Raw genomic sequence first — 24,879 nt, forward strand, 5'->3', positions numbered from 1 at the left:
TTTCTCTGATGGCCAGTGATGATGAGCATTTTTTCATGTGTCTTTTGGCTGCATAAATGTCTTCTTTTGAGAAGTGTCTGTTAATATCCTTCGCCCACTTGTTGATGGGGTTGTTTTTTTCTTGTAAATTTGTTTGAGTTCTTTGTAGATTCTGGATATTAGCCCTTTGTCAGATGAGTAGATTGCAAAAATTTTCTCCCACTCTGTAGGTTGCCTGTTCACTCTGATAGTAGTTTGCAGAAACTCTTTAGTTTAATTAGATCCCATTTGTCAATTTTGGCTTTTGTTGCCATTGCTTTTGGGGTTTTAGTCATGAAGTCCTTGCCCATGCCTATGTCCTGAATGGTATTGCCTAGGTTTTCTTCTAGGGTTTTTATGGTTTTAGGTCTAACATTTAAGTCTTTAATCCATCTTGAATTAATTTTTGTATAAGGTGTAAGGAAGGGATCCAGTTTCAGCTTTCTCCATATGGCTAGCCAGTTTTCCCAGCACCATTTATTAAATAGGGAATCCTTTCCCCTTTTCTTGTTTTTGTCAGGTTTGTCAAAGATCATATAGTTGTAGATGTGTGGTATTATTTCTGAGGGCTCTGTTCTGTTCCATTGGTCTATGTATCTGTTTTGGTACCAGTACCATGCTGTTTTGGTTACTGTAGCCTTGTAGTATAGTTTGAAGTCAGGTAGCATGATGCCTCCAGCTTTGTTCTTTTTGCTTAGGATTGACTTGGCAATGTGGGCTCTTTTTTGGCTCCATATGAACTTTAAAGTAGTTTTTTCCAATTCTGTGAAGAAAGTCATTGGCACTTGATGGGGATGGCATTGAATCTATAAATTACCTTGGGCAGTATGACCATTGTCACAATATTGATTCTTCCTATCCATGAGCATGGAATGTTCTTCCATTTGTTTGTGTCCTCTTTTATTTCGTTGAGCAGTGGTTTGTAGTTCTCCTTGAAAAGGTCCTTCCCATCCCTTGTAAGTTGGATTTCTAGGTATTTTATTCTCTTTGAAGCAATTGTGAATGGGAGTTCACTCATTATTTGGCTCTCTGTTTGTCTGTTATTGATGTATAAGAATGCTTGTGATTTTTGCCCATTGATTTTGTATCCTGAGACTTTGCTGAAGTTGCTTATCAGCTAAGGAGATTTTGGGATGAGACAATGGGGTTTTCTAAATATACAATCATGTCATCTGCAAAGAGGGACAATTTGACTTCCTCTTTTCCTAATTGAATACCCTTTATTTCTTTCTCCTGCCTGATTGCCCTGGCCAGAACTTCCAACACTATGTTGAATAGGAGTGGTGAGAGAGGGCATCCCTGTCTTGTGCCAGTTTTCAAAGGGAATGCTTCCAGTTTTTGCCCATTCAGTATGATATTGGCTGTGGGTTTGTCATAAATAGCTCTTATTATTTTGAGATATGTCCCATCAATACCTAATTTACTGAGAGTTTTTAGCATGAAGTGTTGTTGAATTTTGTCAAAGGCCTTTTCTGCATCTATTGAGGTAATCATGTGGCTTTCGTCTTTGATTCTGTTTATATGCTGGATTCCATTTATTGATTTGCGAATGTTGAACCAGCCTTGCATCCCAGGGATGAAGCCCACTTGATCATGTTGGATAAGGTTTTTGATGTGCTGCTGGATTTGGTTTTCCAGTATTTTCTTGAGGATTTTTGCATTGATGTTAATAGGGGATATTGGTCTAAAATTCTCTTTTGTTGTGCCTCTGCCAGGCTTTGGTATCAGGATGATGCTGGCCTCATAAAATAAGTTAGGGAGGATTCCCTCTTTTTCTATTGATTAGAATAGTTTCAGAAGGAATGGTACCAGCTCCTCCTTGTACCTCTGGTAGAATTCGACTCTGAATCCGTCTGGTCCTGGATTTTTTTTGGTTGGTAAGCTATTAGTTATTGCCTCAATTTCAGAGCCTGTTATTGGTCTATTCAGAGATTCAACTTCTTCCTGGTTTAGTCTTGGGAGGGTGTATGTGTCGAGGAATTTATCCATTTCTTCTAGATAAAAAGGTTAGATGAATGGCTAACTAGAATAACCAATGTAGAGAAGTCCTTAAATGACCTGATGGAGCTGAAAACCGTGGCACAAGAATTATGTGACAAATGCACAAGCTTCAGTAGCCGATTCAATCAACTTGAAGAAAGGGTATCAGTGATTGAAGATCAAATGAATGAAATGAAGTGAGAAGAGACGTTTAGAGAAAAAAGAATAGAAAGAAATGAACAAAGCCTCCAAGAAATATGGGACTATGTGAAAAGACCAAACCTACATTTGATTGGTGTACCTGAAAGTGACAGGGAGAACGGAACCAACTTGGAAAACACTCTGCAGGATATTATCCAGGAGAACTTCCCCAACCTAGCAAGGCAGGCCGACATCCAAATTCAGGAAATACAGAGAACGCCACAAAGATACTCCTTGAGAAGAGCAACTCCAAGACACATAATTGTCAGATTCACCAAAGTTGAAATGAAGGAAAAAATGTTAAGGGCAGCCAGAGAGAAAGGTCGGGTTACCCACAAAGGGAAGCCCATCAGACTAACAGCGGGTCTCTTGGCAGAAACTCTACAAGCCAGAAGAGAGTGGGGGCCAATATTCAACATTCTTAAAAAAAAGAATTTTCAACCCAGAATTTCATATCCAGCCAAACTAAACTTCATAAGTGAAGGAGAAATAAAATCCTTTACAGACAAGCAAATGCTGAGAGATTTTGTCACCACCAGGCCTGCCTCTCAAGAGCTCCTGAAGGAAGCACTAAACATGGAGAGGAACAACCAGTACCAGCCACTTCAAAAACATGCCAAATTATAAAGACCATTGATGCTAGGAAGAAACTGCATCAACTAACGAGTGAAATAACCAGCTAACATCATAATGACAGGATCAAATTCACACATAACAATATTAACCTTAAATGTAAATGGGCTAAATGCTTCAATTAAAAGACACAGACTGGCAAATTGGATAAAGAGTCAAGACCCATCAGTGTGCTGTATTCAGGAAACCCATCTCATGTGCAGAGACACACATAGGCTCAAAATAAAGGGATGGAGGAAGATCTTCCAAGCAAATGGAAAACAAAAAAAGGCAGGAGTTGCAATCCTAGTCTCTGATAAAACAGACTTTAAACCAACAAAGGTCGAAAGAGACAAAGAAGGCCATTACATAATGAAAAAGGGATCAATTCAAGAAGAAGAGCTAACTATTGTAAATATATATGCACCCAATGCAGGAGCACCCAGATTCATAAAGCAAGTCCTTAGAGACCTACAAAGAGACTTAGACTCCCACACAATAATAATGGGAGACTTTAACACCCCACTGTCAACATTAGACAGATCAATGAGACAAAGTTAACAAGGTTATCCAGGAATTGAACTCAGCTCTGCACCAAGCAGACCTAATAGACAGCTACAGAACTCTCCACCCCAAATCAACAAAATACACATTCTTCTCAGCACCACATCTCACTTATTCCAAAATTGACCACATAGTTGGAAGTAAAGCACTCCTCAGCAAATGTAAAAGAACAGAAATTATAACAAACTGTCTCTCAGACCACAGTGCAATCAAACTAGAACTCAGGATTAAGAAACTCACTCAAAACTGCTCAACTACGTGGAAACTGAACAACCTGCTCCTGAATGACTACTGGGTACATAACGAAATGAAGGCAGAAATAAAGATGTTCTTCGAAACCAACGAGAACAAAGTCACAACATACCAGAATCTCTGGGACACATTTAAAGCAGTGTGTAGAGGGAAATGTACAGCATTAAATGCCCACAAGAGAAAGCAGGAAAGATCTAAAATTGACACCCTAACATCACAATTAAAAGTACTAGAGAAGCAAGAGCAAACACATTCAAAAGCTAGCAGAAGGCAAGAAATAACTAAGATCAGAGCAGAAATGAAGGAGATAGAGGCACAAAAAAACCCTTCAAAAAATCAATGAATCCAGGAGCTGTTTTTTTGAAAAGATCAACAAAATTGATAGACTGCTAGCAAGACTAATAAAGAAGAGAGAAGACTCAAATAGACGCAATAAAAAATGATAAAGGGGATATCACCACTGATCCCACAGAAATACAAACTACCATCAGAGAATACTATAAACATCTCTATGCAAATAAATTAATGTTTACTTTTAAAGGGTAGTGTTATTTTATCTGTAACATTGCTAGAGAGAGATGTATAAATTATATATTGATATGTAGATGCTAAACATTTTCCTTGTGCTAAATAGCTGCATCTAGTATAACTAAAATTATCAAGTAATGATTATAATAGACAATAAACATTAGTGTGCTGTCTTCAACTAGTATATAGAAGCAGAAAAGGACTGTTTCAGAGTATTGTCATTGAGTAAACCACATAGAGGGCCTTTATCCACGGGAAAGATCATTATAAGTAGAGTATGGGAAAAGTAATTATAAGATTCATTTTTGTTGTACAAATATGTTAAACATTTGTATGATTACCATGACTAAAAGTGACTACTTTTGTTAAAAATACTTTTTCAAACTTTAGATAATTTATTTTAAAAGGAATGTTGTTTATGATCGTTTTTAATACAAGTAAATAGTGTTCCAAAAAGTTAATTTGACTGTAATTAACTATTTTCTCCCAAGAGTGATTTCATTTAAGCACAGTGGAAGGCTTAATGATTTGTTCTTCAGCCTATGTATCTCAGAAGGAGGATGCCAGTCCTCCTTTTACACTTGAAAGCATGTGATGATTCTCTTGAGAGATCCATATTAAAGAAGTTAAAGAAGTTCTGCCTAAAAACAAGGAGTTGGAATTTACTTTTTAAGTAGCAAAGTAACAAAATCCTGTTACAGTAAATTTAAAACTTGTCCCATTAACTGTTTGCCCATTTAGGAATATTTGCATAACTGGAAACAAGCATTATTCATTTTTGGTGTGTTGATGGTTTTCTTTTGATATCATGTAAAATATAGTTTTAATGTACTTTTTGGATTCTTAACTTGGTGCATTTTCCGTATAATTCAAGATTAAGATTTTTAGTTTTTCTTTCAGCACTTTAAAGATGTCTTTCCATTGTTTTATGCCCTCCATGGCTTCTGACAGCCCAGCTTCAGTCATTCTTATTTTTGTTTCTCCGTAGCAAGGAACTACAAACTTTTCCTTAAAGGGCCAAATAGTAAATATTTTAGGCTTGTGGGCCACATGGTGTTTTTTACAACTACTCAATTTTTGGTATAGTGTGAAAGCCCCAATAGATAATGTGTAAATGAAAGAGCATGGCTATGTTCCAACGAAACTTTAGTTATAAAAACAGATGTCCAGCATGTGTATTGTAGTTTAGTGAACACTGCTGTGTAAAAACAAATCCCTTTTTCTCTGACTGTTTTAAAGATATTCTCTGTCATTGTCAGTGTTTTGATTATGCTGTCTCTTTGTGTAGTTTTCTCTGTGTTTCTTCTGCTTGGTGTTGAGCTTTAGGGATCTGGTAGTTTCTAGTTTTCATGAAATTTGGAAAAATTTCAGCTATTATTGATAGAGGCAGGAGACAGAGAAATTCTAGGCAGATAGGGGTGGGTCCCCAGTGAAACCCCACCTTCAAGCCAAAAAAGCAAACAGCCTGAAAGCCATGGCCCAAAATTTGCCCGCTCTCTCCCAATTGGTTCTTTCTGAATAATGCCTTTTACTAATCGAATGTTGCCTTTTCCAAAACTACCTATGGCCTGCCCCACCCCCCATCCTGTGCTTATAAAGACCCCAGACTCAGTTGTTAGGGAGGGAGATGGCTGGACTTCGAGGGAGACGGCTGAACTTAAGAAGAGATAACCTGACTTCAGGGAAGATGACGTGCCCTTTCTGTCCCCTCTCCAGCTCCCTTCTCCGCTGAGAGCTGTTTTCATTGCTCAATAACATTCTCTACCTTCACCGTCCTTCAATTGTCTACACGACCTTACTCTTCTTGGACACCAGACAAGAGCTCAGGACCCACCAAGCATGGGTACCTAGAAAGGCTCTCACACCAGCCTTTTACCCTCGCTAGTAGAGAGCAATCGCCCCGTTGCTCCATGCACTGAGGCAAGGGGCCAGCTTAGCTGCTAACACACTGCTGTCTACAGATGGCAGAACTAATAGAACACTGTAACACCCACTCTGGGGCTTCAGAGTCGTGGGCACCCTCACCTGGGTGCTGCTGTTGGCCTTGCATGGAGCTTTCTCCTGCCAGTGCCTGGAACGGCCAGTCAGATCCCACACTCGCTTGCTCACATGTTCCCTCCCACAAGGGGTTGAGCATGGTGGGCCGAGTAAACACGGTGCCTCTGTTGCGAGTTTGGTGAAGGCGTGAGAAAATCCTGTGTCGTTATTGGTTTTAGATATTTTTCTCCCTTCCTACTTGGGACTCCAATTAGGCAAATGTTATCCTGCTTGATATTTGCCATAGCTTATTTAGGCTCTGTTTATTTTTTTCTGTGCCCTTTTTCTTCTGTGCTTCATTATGAATAATTTCTATTGCTATTTTATTTGTTCTCTGATGTTTCTTTTCCAGTGTATTATCTGCTGTTAATTCCATCCAATGTATTTTTTATTTCATATGAAATGAAATTTCATATTTTTTATCTCAAGATCTTATATGGGTCTTATTTAAATATTCTAGTTCTCTCCTCATATGTTCATGTTTTTCTTTACATTTGATTTAAAATATCTGCTTTCAGATCCCTGTCCATTGAAATCATCATCTTTTTCATAAGTCTTTTTCTAGTAATTGTTTTTCCTCCTGGCTGTATGTCATATATCTCTTTTTTGCATGCCTGGATTTTTAAATTGGATGCTAGATGTTTTTAGTTTTTTTGTTGCTGTTAGCTGCTGGACTTTAGATTTTTGTTTTATTTATATAGTGAGTGATGCATTTTGTTTGAGGGTAAGTTTGATCACTTTAAGAATTACTCTTAAGTTGTTACCAACAGATCCAGAGCAGTCTTTTTTTTTTTTTTTTTTTTTTTTTAAGATAGCACCACTATCCTGATTTAGCCTCACTATAAGCTGTGACCTGATGCTTTTGTATCTTACAAGGTCTGTCCATTTCTCCAAGTGTGTACATGAACGATTCCCAACCCTGAAGAAGCTTTGGGAATTGTTTGGCCTTTTGATATTTTTTCCCCTCCTACCAGCTATAGATAGTTTCTTGTCATGCATGCATAGATTAGAACTCTGCCAAAAATGCAAGTAGATTCCTCTGCAGATCTCTGGAGCTCCTTCATGTATTTCTTTCTGTGCAGCTCCCTCCTCTTCTATCCTGCAAATTCTAACCACCTAAACCTCCCTGAATTCTAATTTGTGTCTCTTCCACTCAGGAAGACTGCCAGGCTGTGTTTGGGTCTCTTTCCTTGTGTTGTAGTTTGGAAACTGCCTACAGCCAATGAGCTTGGGGCAATTAAAGGACTCATTTGTTTCGTTTTTCTCAGGGATCAGAAAACTGGTGCAAATTGTCCAATGTCTGAAAACCATTGTTTATTACCTTTTGTCTGACTTTCTAATTGTTCAAGATGGGCAGATAATTCCTTAGCATTTAATCTGTCATAGGTGGAAGCATAACTCTGATTACCCCTAAACAGACACTGATAGACACTGTTGATAAATGAAGTTTTATTATTTATTTGAGGGGACTGTGGGTTATTTTTCTCAGTTAAGAACTAAAAAATATATTCATTTACTTTGAACTTCAAATTCTTTTACATTTTTTGAGTAGAAAAGAAAATCATTATTGTCCCATAAATTACTTACCAATTACAAAGAGTAAAAATAGTAATTTTATTGTATTATAACTTGAAGGATGCCACCATAGCCAACATCACCAATAATGGAACAAACTGATATTGTACGCCTCATAATGTGATACAATTAGGACTCAGTATTACTTACAAAGTATTTCTAATAAACAAACAATATGCATAACCTGAATCTAATCATGAGAAAACATCAGAAAGATCCAAACTGAAGGGCATTTACACAAACAACTGGACTTTGGTTTCTTGCTTCCTTCCCTCTTTCTTTCACCCTCAATGTTGAATCCTAGGATGAGTTATTTTCTTCAAAGTAAATTAAAGATAGAATGCCATTGCCATCTGACTCATTTTATATACTAAAGAAGACTAGGATGGTATAAAACAAACAAAAAAAGCTTCTTTGAGAAAGAGCTCTTGGAAATTTAAATATAAAAACTGAAATGTAAACATATAATAAACATCTGGACTATCTGCATCAAAAGCTTCTGCTGTTGTATGAGTTTTCTATCATTGCTGTAACAAATTACCAAAATTTGGTGGTTTAAAACAACCCAGATGTATTATTTTACAGTTCTGAAGGTCAGCTGTCCAACAGGGGTCTCACTGGGCTACAATCAAGATGTCAGTCATTTCTGGAGGGTGTGGGGGAAGAATCAGTTTCCTTGCCTTATCAAGCTTCTAGAGACCACCCACATCCTATGGCTCATGACCCGTTTCCTCCACCTTCAAAGTCAGCCAGAGTCCCTTCTCAGGTTGTCATTACTCTTGTTCTCCCTATTCTGCCTCCTTCTACCACACTGAAGAACACTTGTGATACTATTGGGCTCACCTAAATAATCCAGTATAATCTCACTATTTTAAGGTCAATGGATTAGCAAATTTAATTTCATCCATAATCTTCAATTTTAAAGCATACCACTCACAATTTTGGAGGGTGTTGCCTCTAGAAATATAATAAAATCCAAATAATTAGGAGTGGTTACCAGGAAACTAAGCCTGGATGCCTCTTCAGTGGATGCCTCTCCTGTGGAGATTCTTGGATTTCATTAATTGCACGATGAAGTAATACATTGAAATGAGATCCACTGAATGGAATACCACAACAGGTCTTGCTGCCACCTTTGAATGTTTTCACCAACTGTAGTTACTTTGCCCATTTGGAAAGTCTTTTAACCTCCTCCATTGGAATCTATCTTTTACATGATTTTAGAAGAATTTTTTTTGTGTGTGTGAGATGGATTCTCACTCTGTTGCCAGGCTGGAGTGCAGTGGCACCATCTCAGCTCACTGCAGCCTCCGCCTCCTGGGTTCAAGTGATTCTCCTGCCTCACCCTCCTGAGTAGCTAGGACTACAGGCATGCACCACCATGCCCAGCTAATTTTTGTATTTTTAGTAGAGATGAGGTTTCACCATGTTGGCCAGGATGGTCTCGATCTCTTGACCTTGTGATTTGCCCGCCTTGGTGTCCCAAAGTGCTGGGATTACAGGTGTGAGCCACCGCACCTGGCCAAAAGAATATTTTTTAACTTATGACTTCTCACTGTGGAATCCTAAATTAGATTATACAGTTGATCACTATAATTCTTAATTTTTCCTTAAATCCTAAAACCAAGAACATTAATGAATTGGCATTTAATAGATGATGTTTATATTTGAGTATTTTATATTTCTTGTCTTCAAGAGGAAAATAATACATAACTAAGACAAATTGGCCTGTTGTATCCAGAGCTTGTGAGGACCTGATCAGGTTCAAAAATAGGTATCATAAACAGATCAAAATGTAGTAGAATCACACCCATATATTAACTGTAGTGTGAGATAATAAACCAAATATCACCAGTGCCCTGAAAAGAAGAAATTAATTCTTACTGGGGTATGAGAATAGACTTAACCTGGAGGTGAAATTTGAGGTAGGTCTTAGAGAATAATAAATAGGTATGGAAGACTAGGAAGAATTCAGTTATTTTTCTTTACTTCTATTTTTTTAAAACATAAAGTTAATGTCATAACTTCAAGTGTTATTCCACCCAAGGAACTCTGCCAACAATGCAAGTAGATTCCTTGCATATTTTTTAGTATCAGATGTAATAAATAGTTTCATGTATTGTTTATTCATCCAGGTTTGGCAGATTTGTTTGTGAATTAGTTTTATTGCTGTATAACAAACTTAGTGATTTAAAACCATTATTATCTCGCACTTTCCATGAGTCAGGAGTCCAGGCATAGCTTAAGTTAGTTCCTCTGTTCAGGGTCTCACAAAGGTTTAATCAAGATGTCCACCAGGACTGTAATCTTATTTGAGGCTCAGGTTTCTCTTCCAAGCCTACTAATTAAAAGAATTCTGTTCTTTGTGTTTGTAGGACTGAGGGTGTCAGTCAGTTGTAAAGGCTGTCTGCCATTCTGTGTCTGGTGCACTGTACAACACGGCCGCTTGATTCTCGGAGGCCAACAGGAGAGCATCTTGGCTACTTCGAATATATCTATCTTTCCAACTTCAATCTCTGATATCTAGACCTCCTTTTAAAGGGCTCATCTGATTAGATGAGTGCCTTATTTCCCACCTCTGTCCCTATGCCCTGGATAATCTCCTTTTTTATTAACTGAGAATCAACTGATTAGGTGCCTTAATTATATCCTCAGAATCCCTCATATGCCATATAATTCAGCCTAATCATAGGAGTGATAGTCCATCATATTCACAGGTCTTGTCCAGACTCAAGGGATAGGTATTATATAGGGCATTTATCCCAGGTTGAGGGAATCTTAGAAGCTGTCTTACATTCTGCCTACCACAGTTTGACTTATACTATTAATATAATTAGAGGAATACAAATTGTATTTTATATAAAGGATATAGATAGACTGGAAATACTAATAAACCACCACTAATTAAATAGTTGAACACAGCTATTTTCTGAAATAATTATAACTATAACCTTAGTAGATTGTTTTATGCTTTCTTTCTGTCCTTAAAATACAATTTAACTGAACTCATATGCTCATTATACTTTTAAGAATCTCATTGAAACCTTGGAAATTTTCCATTTGCTTCCCAATAAATGTGTGCAGTTTTCAAATCCTAAGTTTTTTCTTTTTACATAATTTTAATACTTAGATCTGTGCTCTGTTAACTATTTTGAAAGTTATATGGTAATGTTCTCCTAGCAACATGGAGGGGGAAACTGAATACTATTCGAAATTGGAAGTACAGTGTTGCTTAGCTACCTCTCTTTTAAATTTGAAATATTAGGCATTTCAATAAGAGGGTAGCCCTTAAGCTTTTAAGTGTTTGCTTATAACATATTGCTGTGTTTTATGTACGCTTTTCACCTTTGTATTGTAACTTATTGTGAAAGTTTAAAAAAAGAGGAGTGCATTTAATGTCAGTCACTAGAGTACCTTAACTACATAAAGTCAGTCATTTTTTTAAGAAGCTCTAATGGACACAAATGAAATTACAAGATATACTTTAATATGAACTTACCTCAAATGCAGCTATACTGCCAAATGCAATAATTATACCAATTTTGTCACTTGATTGTAAGTAAAATCATTGTAAAATGTCTAAAAGGTTACATATAGTTGTTTTAAAAATAGCAGTGTTGTCATATATCAGCAATATCGTTAAACACATACTGAAAAAGGACTTTATTACATTATGTTGCTGTTATGCTATCTGGGTTACTTTTTCTTAAAGTTGGATGTCAGTAATAAACAGTGTTGCTGCAGTGTTTCTCCTATTTGGAAAGGAATATATGAAGATTCTTCTAGGTGGATTCTTTCAACACAAATTTTTGCTGCATAATCAAATTTCTCCCCAAAATAACTAAAGTAAGACATACTCATTATAGAAAACATTTTCAAAAGCTTAGGTAAGTATAGAGAAGAGATTTAAAACCAACTGTATCCCTGCTTCCCCCAGAAAAACACTAAGACTTTAGTATATTTCCCTTCTTTGAATATTGTTATAGAAAAATATCATATTTCAGATTCAATTTGCATCTTGTTTCCATTTTATTATTTTAGTATAAGCATCTCCAAATCATTAAAATTATTTGAAAATATTTTTATTGATTAATATGTTGATGTACAATGTTTCCTGTATTATGTAACTATAGATTCCTTCCTGTTTTTTATTATGTAGCCACTGAGAAGAAAACCTTTGTGAGCATTTCTCAATTCCTTAATATAGATCCTAGAAGTGTTACAAATCCTAGGAATTAGAATAAATGAATATTTTAAAGACCTCTAAATATGTTAATGGGTTATTTTCCAGGAAAGTTGACTGTCCTTATTAACATTTACTGGTTTAATTGTAAGAAGAGAAAGAAATACTTAATATATTGTGTTTATGATGAAGAAAAATGATTTTTTTCAAGTGTTAGCCATTTGTAATTATTCTTTTGTGAAAATATTTCCCTGTTCCATTTATTGATATACCCTCGTGTCTTACTGATTTGGGGGAGACCCTCATGTATTGAATTTATCCCCTTTTCTGTCATAAATTCCATTTATGTGCCTTTTAATTTGATTTCTATACATTTTGAAATACAGATCTTTCCAAAAACTTTTGTAAAAATCCCTTTACAGCCAGGCATGGTAGTTCACCCTGGTAATCCTAACACTTTAGGAGGCCAAGGAGGGTGGAGGATTGCTTGAGCTCAGGAGTTTGAGACCAGCCAGGTCAACATGGTGAAACCCTGTCTCTGCCAAAATACAAAAATTAGCCAGGCATAGTGGCACACACCTGTAGTCCCAGCTACTTGAGGGGGTTGCTGAGGCAGGAGGATCACTTGAACCTGGGAGATTGAGGAGTCTGCAGTGAGCTGAGATCATGCCACTGCACACCAGCCTGTGTGACGAAGACCCTGTCTCAAAAAAAAAAAAAAAAGTTTCCTCTACCTTCTCTTTATTTTCACACTGCTTTTAGGCTTATTAATACCCTTATCATACAGATTCTCCTACATTTTATCTCTTTTTCTTCTTCTTCTATTTTTACATTTAATTCTGAACCATGTAAAGTGTGTTTTTGTTTACAGTGTTGGGTTAGGAACAAAATTGATTTTGTTTCCAAATGCTAATCCATTGTTACAGCACCAGTAGGACTACTATTCCCTTTCCCACTGATTTGTGATAGCCCTTTTATAATATACTAAATCCTGGGATACTGGACTGATTGCCTAGTTTCTGTTCTGTTTTATTCGTCTTTCTACACTTGCATCAGAATCACATTATTGTTTAGCGTTATATATATTTTTTAATATTTCTGACTGTTTACCCCTCTCTGTAGAGTAATGTAGATTGTTTACCTTACATCTCATGTTATGGGTATTCATAGTTTTTTTTATTGTTATTGTGAATGAAATTTTTTTCTATTTTCTGACTCATATTTGCTGACATACTTGAAAGATAATGATTTTTAAAAATATTTGTATGAAATCCGAGCCCTTTGTTCTCAATAATTGTAAGAATTGATTTTATGGAGCTTTTTGATATCTAATAATAATATCTATGAGTAATGAAAATTTACTTTCCCTTCCTACATGTTATGTCTGGATTGGCTACAAATTCCGGAGTAATGTTAACTAATAATGTTAACAATGGGTGTTCTTATCACAGGAAAGTTAAAATCACGATTAAGGAAAAACTGTGGTCATCTTTCAGTTAAAACCCAAATCATAGTTGAAAACAAATCATCCTTAATTTTCTAGATTACATTAACTGCCTTGCACATTTATCATGGAAAAAGGTACATAAAGATCTTGGGTAGTGTGCATTTCTCCAGCACGGGTGCAACATGTGATTACCTCTAATTGGTAACTTTAAAGGGAAGAGGAACCAAACTTCAGATCTAGACTTCAGTTGGAAGAAGGCAAAAGGGAAGCTAGATGAGTTAGTTTCTAGATTCCCCTGCGTCACCGTCATTTCCTTGAAAGCAATTCCTGGCATGGTGCAATTGGAGTTTCTTTCCAGAAGACTATAAAGGAGAGCTAGAGGAGAGCAGCACTGCATCTCCACTAAACTGAGGGCTTGATTTGCTGCCCTCATGCTGTTCTTATGCCATTGTTAGGAAAACCTGAAGCTACAAGTATGGAGATGGGAACTTTTTGTTTTTTTATGGTGATAAAGGATCAGGGTTTTTCTTTTCTTCATGTTAATTGTCACCGCTGTGGATATATTTCATAACTTTTGATGTATCATGAACCACTCCAAACCTAGTAATTTAAAACATCAGTCATTTATTTAGCTCACAATTCTGCAGGTTGGCAATTTATGATGAGTTTAGCTGAGCAGTTCTGTTCTCAGTTAGGCTCCGTCATGAGTTTGTGGTGTGGTCAACTCGATTAGTTAGATGGTTTTGCCCTTATAGTTGGCTGGTTATTAGCTGGAGGGAAGCTCAGCTCTTCTGTAGCTGGAAGTGTAGGCTTTTTCTCCTGGTGGTGGAAGAGGTCTGAGAGACAGCAGAAGCAAGCCAAGCCTCTTGAGGCTAACTTACAGCTGGGACATTGTTACTTGTGTTGCATTTTGTTGGCCAAAAGAAGTCATAAGACCTGCTGATTCAAAGGATAGGGATATAGATTCTACCTCTTGATGACAGCTTCTATAAAGTCACGTTGCAGAGGGTATGGACACAGCCAAGAATGGGTAATTAGGGCCATGTTTGCCCATCAATCTAACATACAATTGGATGAATGAAGGACTCGAAGATGTGCTTAGAACACTATGTTCCTTGTAAATGTGGATTTTAATTTTGCTGTTACAAAGTTATGTCATCCAGCTCCCTTTTTATTTCAGCCTGTTATCTTTGTATCATGTATTCTTTTTCTCTTTATATTGTTCTTTCATTTTTGGTTGGTTGTGAATCTTTATTCAAATCCATGCCAGATAAAAATTGTCTAAAATTAATTTTTGGTTCCTTATTAAATTTTTTTCAGAGAGATCTTCTCTGCATCTTCAGGTTATAATTTATTTCTCATGTTTGGGAGTATTTTTCCTCATAGAGCCCACCTCAGTTTTTCCTTTTTATTTGGACACTGTTGGTATTTGCCAACAGAGTGTGTGGATGGTTTTCACTATCCACTTAGGTTTAAATGCCTTCTCAAATCTGTATCTGAGGAATAGGTTGTTATATGGTTCCAAGTGACTGGTTCTTAGACCACTCTAAATGTGGCTTAAACTAGGATCATCTGCTACCATGCCTCTTATGCCTGTTTTTTGGGGCACTTAAAAAAAGGTGAAGTATATGGAAAAAAAACCATATTTTTAAAACATGTACTACTAACAGTATTTTCCCTGCATTTTCTGGTCTCTGCAGAGCTTTTCCTGTGATACTAAGCCTTCCAGGAAGCAGTGAACCATTGTCAGTGCCCCTCTACCCTTTTGTCATATTGTTTGCTGGGAATTATATTTAAATGGACATATAAAGAGGTGTGCCACTGGGAACTGGGAATGAGTTACACAACTCTGGCTGCCTCATAAATCCATCTTTCTACTGCATAAGCACTGTGTCTGTTAAACAGCAGGTGGAAAAAAGGAGTGAGCTAAAGTCCCTTACTCAGCTGCAGAAGTATTGTGTTTCACAGAGCAAAGCAAGCCTTTGCATGGTGTATACCAAACAGAAAACTAAGCCTACCATTAATTTGTTTCTAATCCTTGTTTCTGGGACTTTCAGATAGTGAAACTGTCAGAGATTTCTCATCAGAGGTTAACTGAATTTTGGTAGGGTGTGCTGTTGTCTTTTTCTGTGCCTTTGTATGGATTATTGTGAGAAGGTGGGAGAGACTGCACTAGGGGATTCTATTCAGATACTTTCTTAAGCTGAGTCCAAAGTGCATTTAGTTCATAATGCATTTTCCATTTTTTATTAATCAAGAAAATGTATTGAATGAACATTAAAAAACATAGCAACTGCAAAGAGTAGTTTTGAAAGGCCAGGATTTGCTGCTTTTGGTAGCTTATGCAGTGTTATCATGTGAATAAGTTTACTGTTCCATTATAATTTTGCAGAAATTACATATATTTCTTAGTCCTCCATTGTTACTTTTAAAGTTTGCTGTTGGAGAAATAGCACTTTGACTTTCTCTTTGTTCCTACCCTGGCCATCAGTGGTCTAGATGTGAAACACATACCTGTCAAGGAGGTTGAAAGACCAGAATGAAGTGCCTCCAGAATTCTCCATGCCAGCCTGTAGAATAATGGGTCGAAATAGCTGCCAGGACTAGTTGTTGAATCTTTGGAAAAATGATAGTTACTTTCAAAGATGCTATTTTTTCCATAGTTGTCTTATCTCTGGCAACTGTTTCTGGCTGCTAATTTTAAGATCTAACAGTAAAATTACAACCTCAGGGAGTCCATCTCATTGGAAAGTAACTGGAGTTATTACAGCTGCAGAGTTAAGATTTGCTATTAACTACTTGATTATTGTTTCTATAATCTCTAATGAATGTAGAGCTTAAATGATGTTCACCATTTTTTGAAAAACATGACTTGGTTTAAATGCCTTCTTAACTCTTTTAGCTGTGAAGTTCATTAATTGGATTTATGGAACAATTGTCTATAGCCTGTTCTCCTTAGTTAAGAGTTTACATTGGTGCCAGATTTTGACAATATGTATTTAACTTTTCTACAGTAGTAACCTAAGTGTGAGTGTTTTTAAATGCCATATAAATCAGGGACTCCTAGTTGTTAGGGAAAATCAGTATCTGATCTCTCAAACTAGGTCAGTGCTTTTAAACTGGGCTTTCAGGGAATATCTATAGGTTGTATAAAAGTGTGCTTCCACTAATAATGAATAATGGTAATCTTTTCCTGATATGTGGAAAAGTAGTTTTAGATCTTAAACGTTTTCAACCCTTTTGTGTGAATTACAAATTGTTTGACTAGTAGAAAATAAACAGGACAAAAACTGAGCAGTAGTCTTGTTTAGTTTACTCACTTATTTTTTCATTGACATATGCTTGTGATGTTTATATTACTTATCTTTAATATAGCTTTGCTTTTTATTAATTATTCTAGATTTTCTACTGGAATTGAATTAAGATTTGTCACAGTATTGCACAGAAAGCACTGTAACTTCCAAGAGCTTTGCCATTAGAAATGGTTTGAGAACCACCGAACTTACCATCTTGTAGGATATTAGAGGGCAAGGACTTTTGCCATTATCATCACACATTGTTGAGTGGAAGCCACTGCAGACTCTTAAGTGGAAAATAACATGAGGAAAATTGGATTTAATATTTTGGGATAAATTTTGAGGGAGTTTTCTGGACGGACCGGTAGAGGTTGAGGGTAAGCATAGGAATGAAGATGGAATGTAACCACTTTAAACATTGGTAGGTCAGTTTATATTAAGCATTTGATTAAAAGCTCTGAAAACTCTAGCATTATGATTCAAGTTAAAATATTGAGGTAGCTTTTTTTCCTTTTAGTTTGAAAAGTTAATTTTGAATTGATGGACATTATACATGATGACTCAAGCAAATTTTAGCTTACTATTTCTCTCCCCTATAGTCTAAAATATGATTCTAATATCATAACTGTCATTACATTCTTGGCCAGTAATTCAGTAAGTAGAAAAGAGATCGTCACAAACTTCCAATTACAAGGCTGTAATATAGCTGTTGAAATGACAACTAAATGGAGAAGACTGGTCTTGCTGGACAAAAAAGCATACATGACACTTGTGGGGTGGGGAATAGAGAAGGGGGATAAAAAATTGACTTAGATGGACTTTGATCCCAGGGAGTATGCAGGGAGATAAATGATAAAGATAAATATAATAGTGAATAGGAGTAACAATAGAAGGAGTTATAGTTCAGGTACTATGGGAACTCAAAGAAAATAACATATCAGGTGGGAGAGTCTGGAGGAGGCATTTGAGTTAGTGAGTTTTGAATAGGCACAATTAATAGGTTAAGGAGCATTCTACCTCAAGGGAAAAACATGACCCAAGGCACTGGCCCTCAAACAAGTGTGTGTTGAATAGCTGAATGGAATTGGGTAGCGTTTGTTCTTCCACTGATTTACTCAGTATCACATATGAATGCCTCCTGAATGGCAAGCATTATGGCAGGTTGATGCTGGGAATATAATAAGATGACCCTCATGGAACTACAGTCTAATAGAGATAGATAAAACTGACAAATTAATGAATATATAAATCCAAAGTGAGAAAGACTGTTAGGCTACTGAGTAACTTGAGTGAGGATAGATGGTATGATTAGGTAGTCAGGGAAGGACTCTTTGAGGAAACAAAATATAAGCTGAAACTGATCTTTGTTAGGAAACAGTTTACCCTGTGGGATATTTACCCTGTCTGAAGTCTTTACCATTGTTGCTATCCCAATGTGTTTAATTTGACTAACTAGTCCCCATTCAAGCACAACCAGTGAAATTTATCTTTTTCATCAATGTTTGCTTTATTGATTGCTGAATTATTTACCTGTTATAAAATTTATTATGTTATTCTTGTTTTGCAGAAACCGAAGCTGAAAGACTGGCATCCTCCTGGGGGCTTTATTCTGGGATTATGGGCACTTATTATCATGGTTTTCTTCAAAACTTATGGAATTAAGCATATGAAGTTCATTTTTTAGACTTGATGATGAATGAAGAATGCATGGAAGACTGCAAACTTGGATAATAATTTATGTCATTATATATTTTTAAAAATGTGTTTCTCTTGTGTGAATTGGAAATAAGGAAACTAAATTTGAATCAACAATTAATTTTATAACTTGAAGAAAAATAACTGTTAATGCAATTGCTTAATGGCACTAAATATATTCCAGTTTTGTATATTGTGTATTATAAAAGCAAATGAGACAAAGAGATCAGAATACATTGATTGTTTTTGAAAATAGTAATTTCCGCTTATCCCCTTTTCATTTGGAAAAGAAAAAATTGTGAAGACATTAAATTCTCACTAACAGAAGTAACTTCGGTTAATTATTTTTTGTATATCCTCCCAATCTTTTGACTTATGCACATATTTTTTCCCAATATGGAGATCATATGGAATATACTATTTTGTAATGTCTTTTTTTATTTTACAATGTATTATCAACCTTTTCCCTCTCAAAAATACATTGTGAATGACTGCATAGTATTCATTATATGAATATTTAATTCATTTCACAGTCTTCTATTGTTGGACCACTTACATTGTACCAAACGTTTTCCTTTGGTTTATTCTTTAATGTATTAATATTTTACTGCTGGTCACTCATGGAATCCTGCAGCTTTAATTAAAAGCAAAGATGAAAAATTGGTTTTTTAATCTATGGCACTGACAATCTCCAGGACCTTGTATGTTGCCAGTTTATTTGGGAAATTTTAGACCTTTGATAATTTCACAAATTGACTGCTCAAGAGAAACATACGCCATTGTTTTTCATTTGTAAGCGTTCTGTGATCTTCTAGAATTGGTCATGTCCTCTTCATTTTCCACCTTGAAGGAGAGAACCAACAAGGACTTTATTTCATTCTGTTTTAGGTAAACCTCCTTGCCCACTGGCTGTATCTATACTTTCCCTGAGAAAAATCCCATAAAGTGGATGGACCTGTGAAGAAAATGTACGCTTATGGCCTAGCCTTCATGTCTGGCTGATGTATCCTATAAGGCAGTAAGCCCCTTTTCTGGTCTCTGGTAAGATGCAAGAGCTCATATCCCCATCACTGACATTTTAGTTTGGAAATAATATTGAGACTGTGCTATGACCAACCCCTGATGTTGTTTTTTCTTTTCAAACTTTTGCATATGAGTAGAGGAAAAGCCTAAAAGTTCAGTATTTATGTCTGGGGGGATACCTTCAAGTGTCTTATCTGTTTTATGCAAGAATTTATGTGTTCATCTTTATTCAGTGTGAAGATTTTTTTTATAATTTTGTTTATAATTGTAGGTAACATTAAGACAACTCTTCCTCCATAAGAAAACCTCCTAAAATTAATATTCCTTAAGATTTGTTTTTCCTTTTGCACTTATAATATTACCTTTTAATTGCATGCAAGATTGTCATACTTTTCACAGGCGAAGGATTGACCGTGTTATCTCCCTAGTTAGAACAAATGATATTGAGGCTTTTTGCCAGCTCTGAATCTTTATTTTAATTGATCTTTTTATTGATGTCTTATATAAATGAGGAAGAAAAATTTTGTCTGATTATGTGAAGGATCTTTCTGTACATGAAAAGAAGGGAAAATAAACTTGCAATTGAATAGACTGATTATAGTAGCACTGAGACACAAAAAGATTGACCTTGTTGCTCTCCAGACACTCATACAAGGTCGTGGACACCACGGTGAGGTGGAGCTATTTAGGGTGGTAAAGAAATTATGATTGTTCTTGAGCCAAAGTAATTTAGTTTGAATATCATGAAACATACCCTGATGGGTAAAGACTGCTAGAAAGTAAAAGGATTTGTCTTCAGAGGTTGTAGAAGGTGCCCTTTTTAGTTAAAACCAAACTGGGAAAAGTAATACTGGATAAAATATTCAGGATAAATTTTACTTCGGCAGAATTTCAAAGGGCAGTTATTCCTCTGTTTCATTATTGAATCTTCAGAATATAGTTAAAGCCAAAAGCTTAAAATATGTTAAATGTTTCACTTATAACCATAATCTTTTTACATAGAGCATACTCTGCCTTCATAATAACTAAATCCTCTGCATGTGGTAGATGAGTATGTTTAGGAAATATTGTCAGTGCAATTAAATGGCCTACACTTTAAACAATAACATAAAAACAAATCCTTAAATATATTCTACTTGAGTCACAAAAGCTGAACAACAGAAAGGTGTTTTGTTTTTGCCTTTCTCACAGTGTTGTGGTGAGAATCAGATGAGATAATATTTTGACTAAACACTTTGGAAATTGTAAATATATGGTGGCATTATTGTTCTTATGTTGGCTTAGGGGGATACCAAAGGGGAAGTTAATGGTCACAGTGCACTTACGTAGCTTTCTAAGCTACTCAATGTGATTCTTGTTCTCTTTGCTGTTCTTTTTCTCCTCCCCCATGGTGTCCTTCAGAGAGAAAAGGAATGTAGATAAATGAATCCCAGCAGATGTGTCCTGACATTTCAGGGAGGGACAGGGTATAATGATGTCATCCTGCAAAGGCAGCCTGTGTGAGAAAAAGAAATCAAATGATGTGGATTTTAAAATTACAAAAGACATTCATTTGCAGTTTATGAAAGGAGAATGTAGTTTGGATACAAAGCTGATTAAATTGGATCAAGAAAAATTAGAATTAAATGCAAAAAATAATCCATGCATTTATGGTTTTGATTCTTATATATTCCCAGCTAGTTGAAAATGATGATTCCCACAAGAAGCATAACTCAGCTTGTTTCTGCTTACTGAGTATTTTCTACTATGGTATATGTTGATAACATTTCTTCCATTATGTATGTTGTATACCAGAGTTACAGTTACTGTGGGAATCATAATTTGAAATTTTGACTCCTGTGTTTCTGGAATCTTTACAACAAATGTTGCATTAACATATAACTTTTTTCAGTTGACTTTACCAAAATTAAGCCCATCTTTCGTAGATACTGTTTTAACATGTGAAAGAAATATGTTATAAACATACTACAAGGTATGGCTATAAAATAACGAGATCAGTATCCATTTTTGCTTTATAGAATTGGCCTTATTGCTTCATTGTCACATCTCATACTCAAGGGCATTTACTACAAAGAAAGCGTTCTCCAATATTGCTGTTCTGTTGCTGCCTGCCCTATTTACACATGTACCTGCTACTTAAATAGGAAAGCCTTTCAATTCATGGACAATACACCTTGGTGGTAACCAGGCTTTTATTTTTTTTTCTTAGTGTAAAAAATGTACTGTTTTGGAAATGTGCTGTGAAATATTAGGTTTAACTGTGTAGATCCTAGAATAAGGGGATTTATATAGATGAAGTTGTAACCAAGAAACTGGTTATTAAAAATTTATTTACTCCAAACATGGAAAGTTGGCAGTGTCATTCTTGTGTCACTTGCACAGCTTGCAGTGTCAGAGACTTCAGAGGACTCTGAGATTTGCCTGCTGAGGTATACCCAGTCATAGGGTCTGCCAGGTGGGAATCACATGATATGACTCATGTTCAATTTTCTGTCTTTTGACTATGGTAGTGCCAGCTTTGACTGTGCTAGAGTTTCAGGGATGGACATGAGCGAAACTTTCTTAGGGCAGTCATTTAATAAGGTCGTAAATGTAAAGCAAATTGGCTGGGCGCGGTGGCTCACGCCTGTAATCCCAGCACTTTGGGAGGCCGAGGCAGGTGGATCATGAGGTCAGGAGATCGAGACCATCCTGGCTAACATGGTGAAACCCCGTCTCTACTAAAAATACAAAAAATTAGCTGGGCGAGGTGGCGGGCGCCTGTAGTCCCAGCTACTCGGGAGGCTGAGGCAGGAGAATGGCATGAACCCCCGGGGGCGGAGCCTGCAGTGAGCCGAGATTGCACCACTGCACTCCAGCCTGGGCGACAGAGTAAGACTCCGTCTCAAAAAAAAAAAAATAAAATAAATGTAAAGCAAATCACACAGTGTCCGACATATAGGAAAAGTCAATGTTTTGTTCTTTGCTGGGCAGGACTATCTTGCTTTTAACTTCCATTCAGGCCCAGGGTCTGGTCACTCTTTAGAGAACATTAGCTTTGCTATTCTTAGACTGTCCTTTTCCCATCTGTTTTCAGCAGGCCTAAGTTTTGGGTAACAGTTTCTTTTGATACTATCCAACAATTTTAATCCATAGGCTCTCTTGCCTCCCTTTTCTAGATTTTTCTCCTATTTTAGGTAGATTGAGGTTTTCTCATCTTCCCTCAGCCTTAGTGTTCCACTGTCTTCTTTTTTCATATTCAGTCCACTCTGTTGGGAACATACCTTTAACATGATTTAAGGGACAGTCTTTCCTCACCCTCAGGTTGTAGACGTCTGGATAATAATCTAGTACTGCAAAACAGTGAGCATTACATTGCCAAGAGAACATATCCCCTACTTTCCCTACCCTTTGTTAGAGCTTTTTTAGTTTCAAATGATAACAACCCAAGTAGAACAAATTTAGGCCAAGAGGGGAATTTGCCAGAAGAATATTAGGATATTTTGTATAATCTTTCAGAAGTGGGGTCAGGTCTGAGCCTCATCAGGCACGGGAGTATCACCTGGACTCTTTCTCTCTCTGTGTTCCCTTTATTCCTCCTGGAAACTGGCTTTCTCACATGATGGATAGAGCCTCATATCCCATGCTTCTACCACAAGAGAGAGGTAAATTACTGTCTTCCTTTAATTCCAGTTCTACAAGTCTTATGGAAGAATAGATTAACCTTATTGGCATCACAGGTTCACAGGCCAGAGGGCTAAGGTCTTGTAAGCCCATAAGGACCTCTGGTGGCATACCCCATTAGTGCTCCTCCCAGAGAAGGATGGGATCACAGGAGTTAGGCAGTTACCCTTATTACTTTCTGCTAACTTGCTGTTCAATGGGTGGCTCATGGAGCTGCAGTATCCCCCCTGTAGCTTCCTAGAAATGCAGAATGTGATGCCCCACCTCAGACCTACTGAATTAGAATCTGCATTTTAACAAGATCCCCAGGAGTTTGTGTGCCCGTAAAGTAGGAGAAGCACTGACCTACTACAACTTTCTAGACAAAATAGCTCAATTTTGTCTCCTAAAAAGAGATTGTAAAAGAAGATCACAAACACTTGCGAAATAAGCAGCCATGGATAGCATCTTTTATGGGTTAATTGACTCTTTAGCATTATTCCTGACTTCTATTCAGACCTTGTAAGACTGTGCACCACTCTCATTCTCTTTCTTTCTGAGGCTTTTTCAAAATGTAATAAATGCTTAAAACAAGCAGCTAATTAGCATTTATATGTGTAGTATCTTCAAATCCCTTGACACTCCTCTCATCAAGATGTGGAGTCTAAACTCCCCGCCCCTTGAATATGGGCTGGCCTTAGTGACTTAATTCTAATAAATAGAGTGTTACCGAATACTACTGCATGACTTCAGAGATCATAAAAAGGATTATAACACCTGCCCAGCTCTTTTCTAGGACACTTGCTCTCAGAACCCAGCCACCATCCCCTGAGGAAGCCCAAGCCGCATGGAGAAGTCACATATGTGTATTGTGGAGGGCAGCCCCCCAGCTGAGGTCCCAGCCAGGAGCCAACATCACACTCCAGAGATGTGCAGGAAGGAGCCTCCAGATGTTCCCTGACTGCAACCACAGGAGAGACCCCCAAGTGAGAACCACTTAGTTATCCCCAGAACCATGAAAGAAATAATTACAAAAAATTGTTATTTTACTCCATTAGTATAGAGTGGTTTGTTGTATAACAATTAGTTATTGAAACACTGTGTTAATGAGTTACACACTCTAGTAGATGCTTATGAAGGATACAAAAATCTAATTCATTAAAGAATTACAAGTGGATTCTAGAAAGGAAAAAAACTACATAGCAGAAAATGACGAGTACTGTATAAGAGCTATAGGACAGGCACTTAAAGAGAAACTTCTGTTTTTAATTGCTATATAGATATATTATTAATCTTTTATTTACTATCAGTTGAAGAGGCAGAGCACACATCAAGGAGGAAGTAAAATTTGAGTCATGATTTATAGATAACCAGATTAGATTTCTCTATCTCTTGCCCCTCTCTATTTTCCACTATTGTTCTTTTGAAAATTGTGCATTTTCTTCAGTCTTCCTGCTCTACCAACTTAGTTCTTTCATCAAAAGGCTTTGCTTTGTAATCTGAAAATTAAACTGGGAGAAGGTAACCAGCTCAACTTCCTGCTCCACCTCCTACAAATTTGCCTTTATTTTCTCCCATCACACCCCTACCCCACTTCTTTGGGCTCAGAGACTGAGGCAGAGATGCCTCTGCTTTGAGTTATTGATCCCATCCCTTTTGGGATCTTGTTTACTCATCTCTTCCTTCAATTTCTTTTTACATAGAAGAGCTTCCCCTTGAATTTTATAAGATGTGTAAGTTTTCCTCATTTTAAAAATTCCTCTCAAAATCCTGTGTCCTCTTCTAAGTGCTTTACAGAGCTCTCCTCTACTTAATTTCATAGCTTT

General features: G+C 36.7%; 1 protein-coding gene across 1 annotated transcript in view; it reads left to right on the plus strand.

The window, feature by feature from the left end:
- The window catches only part of PIGK (phosphatidylinositol glycan anchor biosynthesis class K), a 127,391-nt gene extending 105,639 nt beyond the window's left edge, over positions 1–21,752 (plus strand). Inside the window, exon 11 of the mRNA XM_054480412.2 lies at positions 18,261–21,752. Within this exon, the coding sequence (XP_054336387.1) occupies positions 18,261–18,377 (117 nt within the window). The 3' untranslated portion in view covers positions 18,378–21,752. The remainder of the gene's footprint in view (positions 1–18,260) is intronic.
- The last annotated feature ends 3,127 nt before the right edge of the window (positions 21,753–24,879 follow it).

Source organism: Pongo pygmaeus, chromosome 1 (assembly GCF_028885625.2).
Source record: "Pongo pygmaeus isolate AG05252 chromosome 1, NHGRI_mPonPyg2-v2.0_pri, whole genome shotgun sequence".
NCBI classification, from domain to species: domain Eukaryota; kingdom Metazoa; phylum Chordata; class Mammalia; order Primates; family Hominidae; genus Pongo; species Pongo pygmaeus.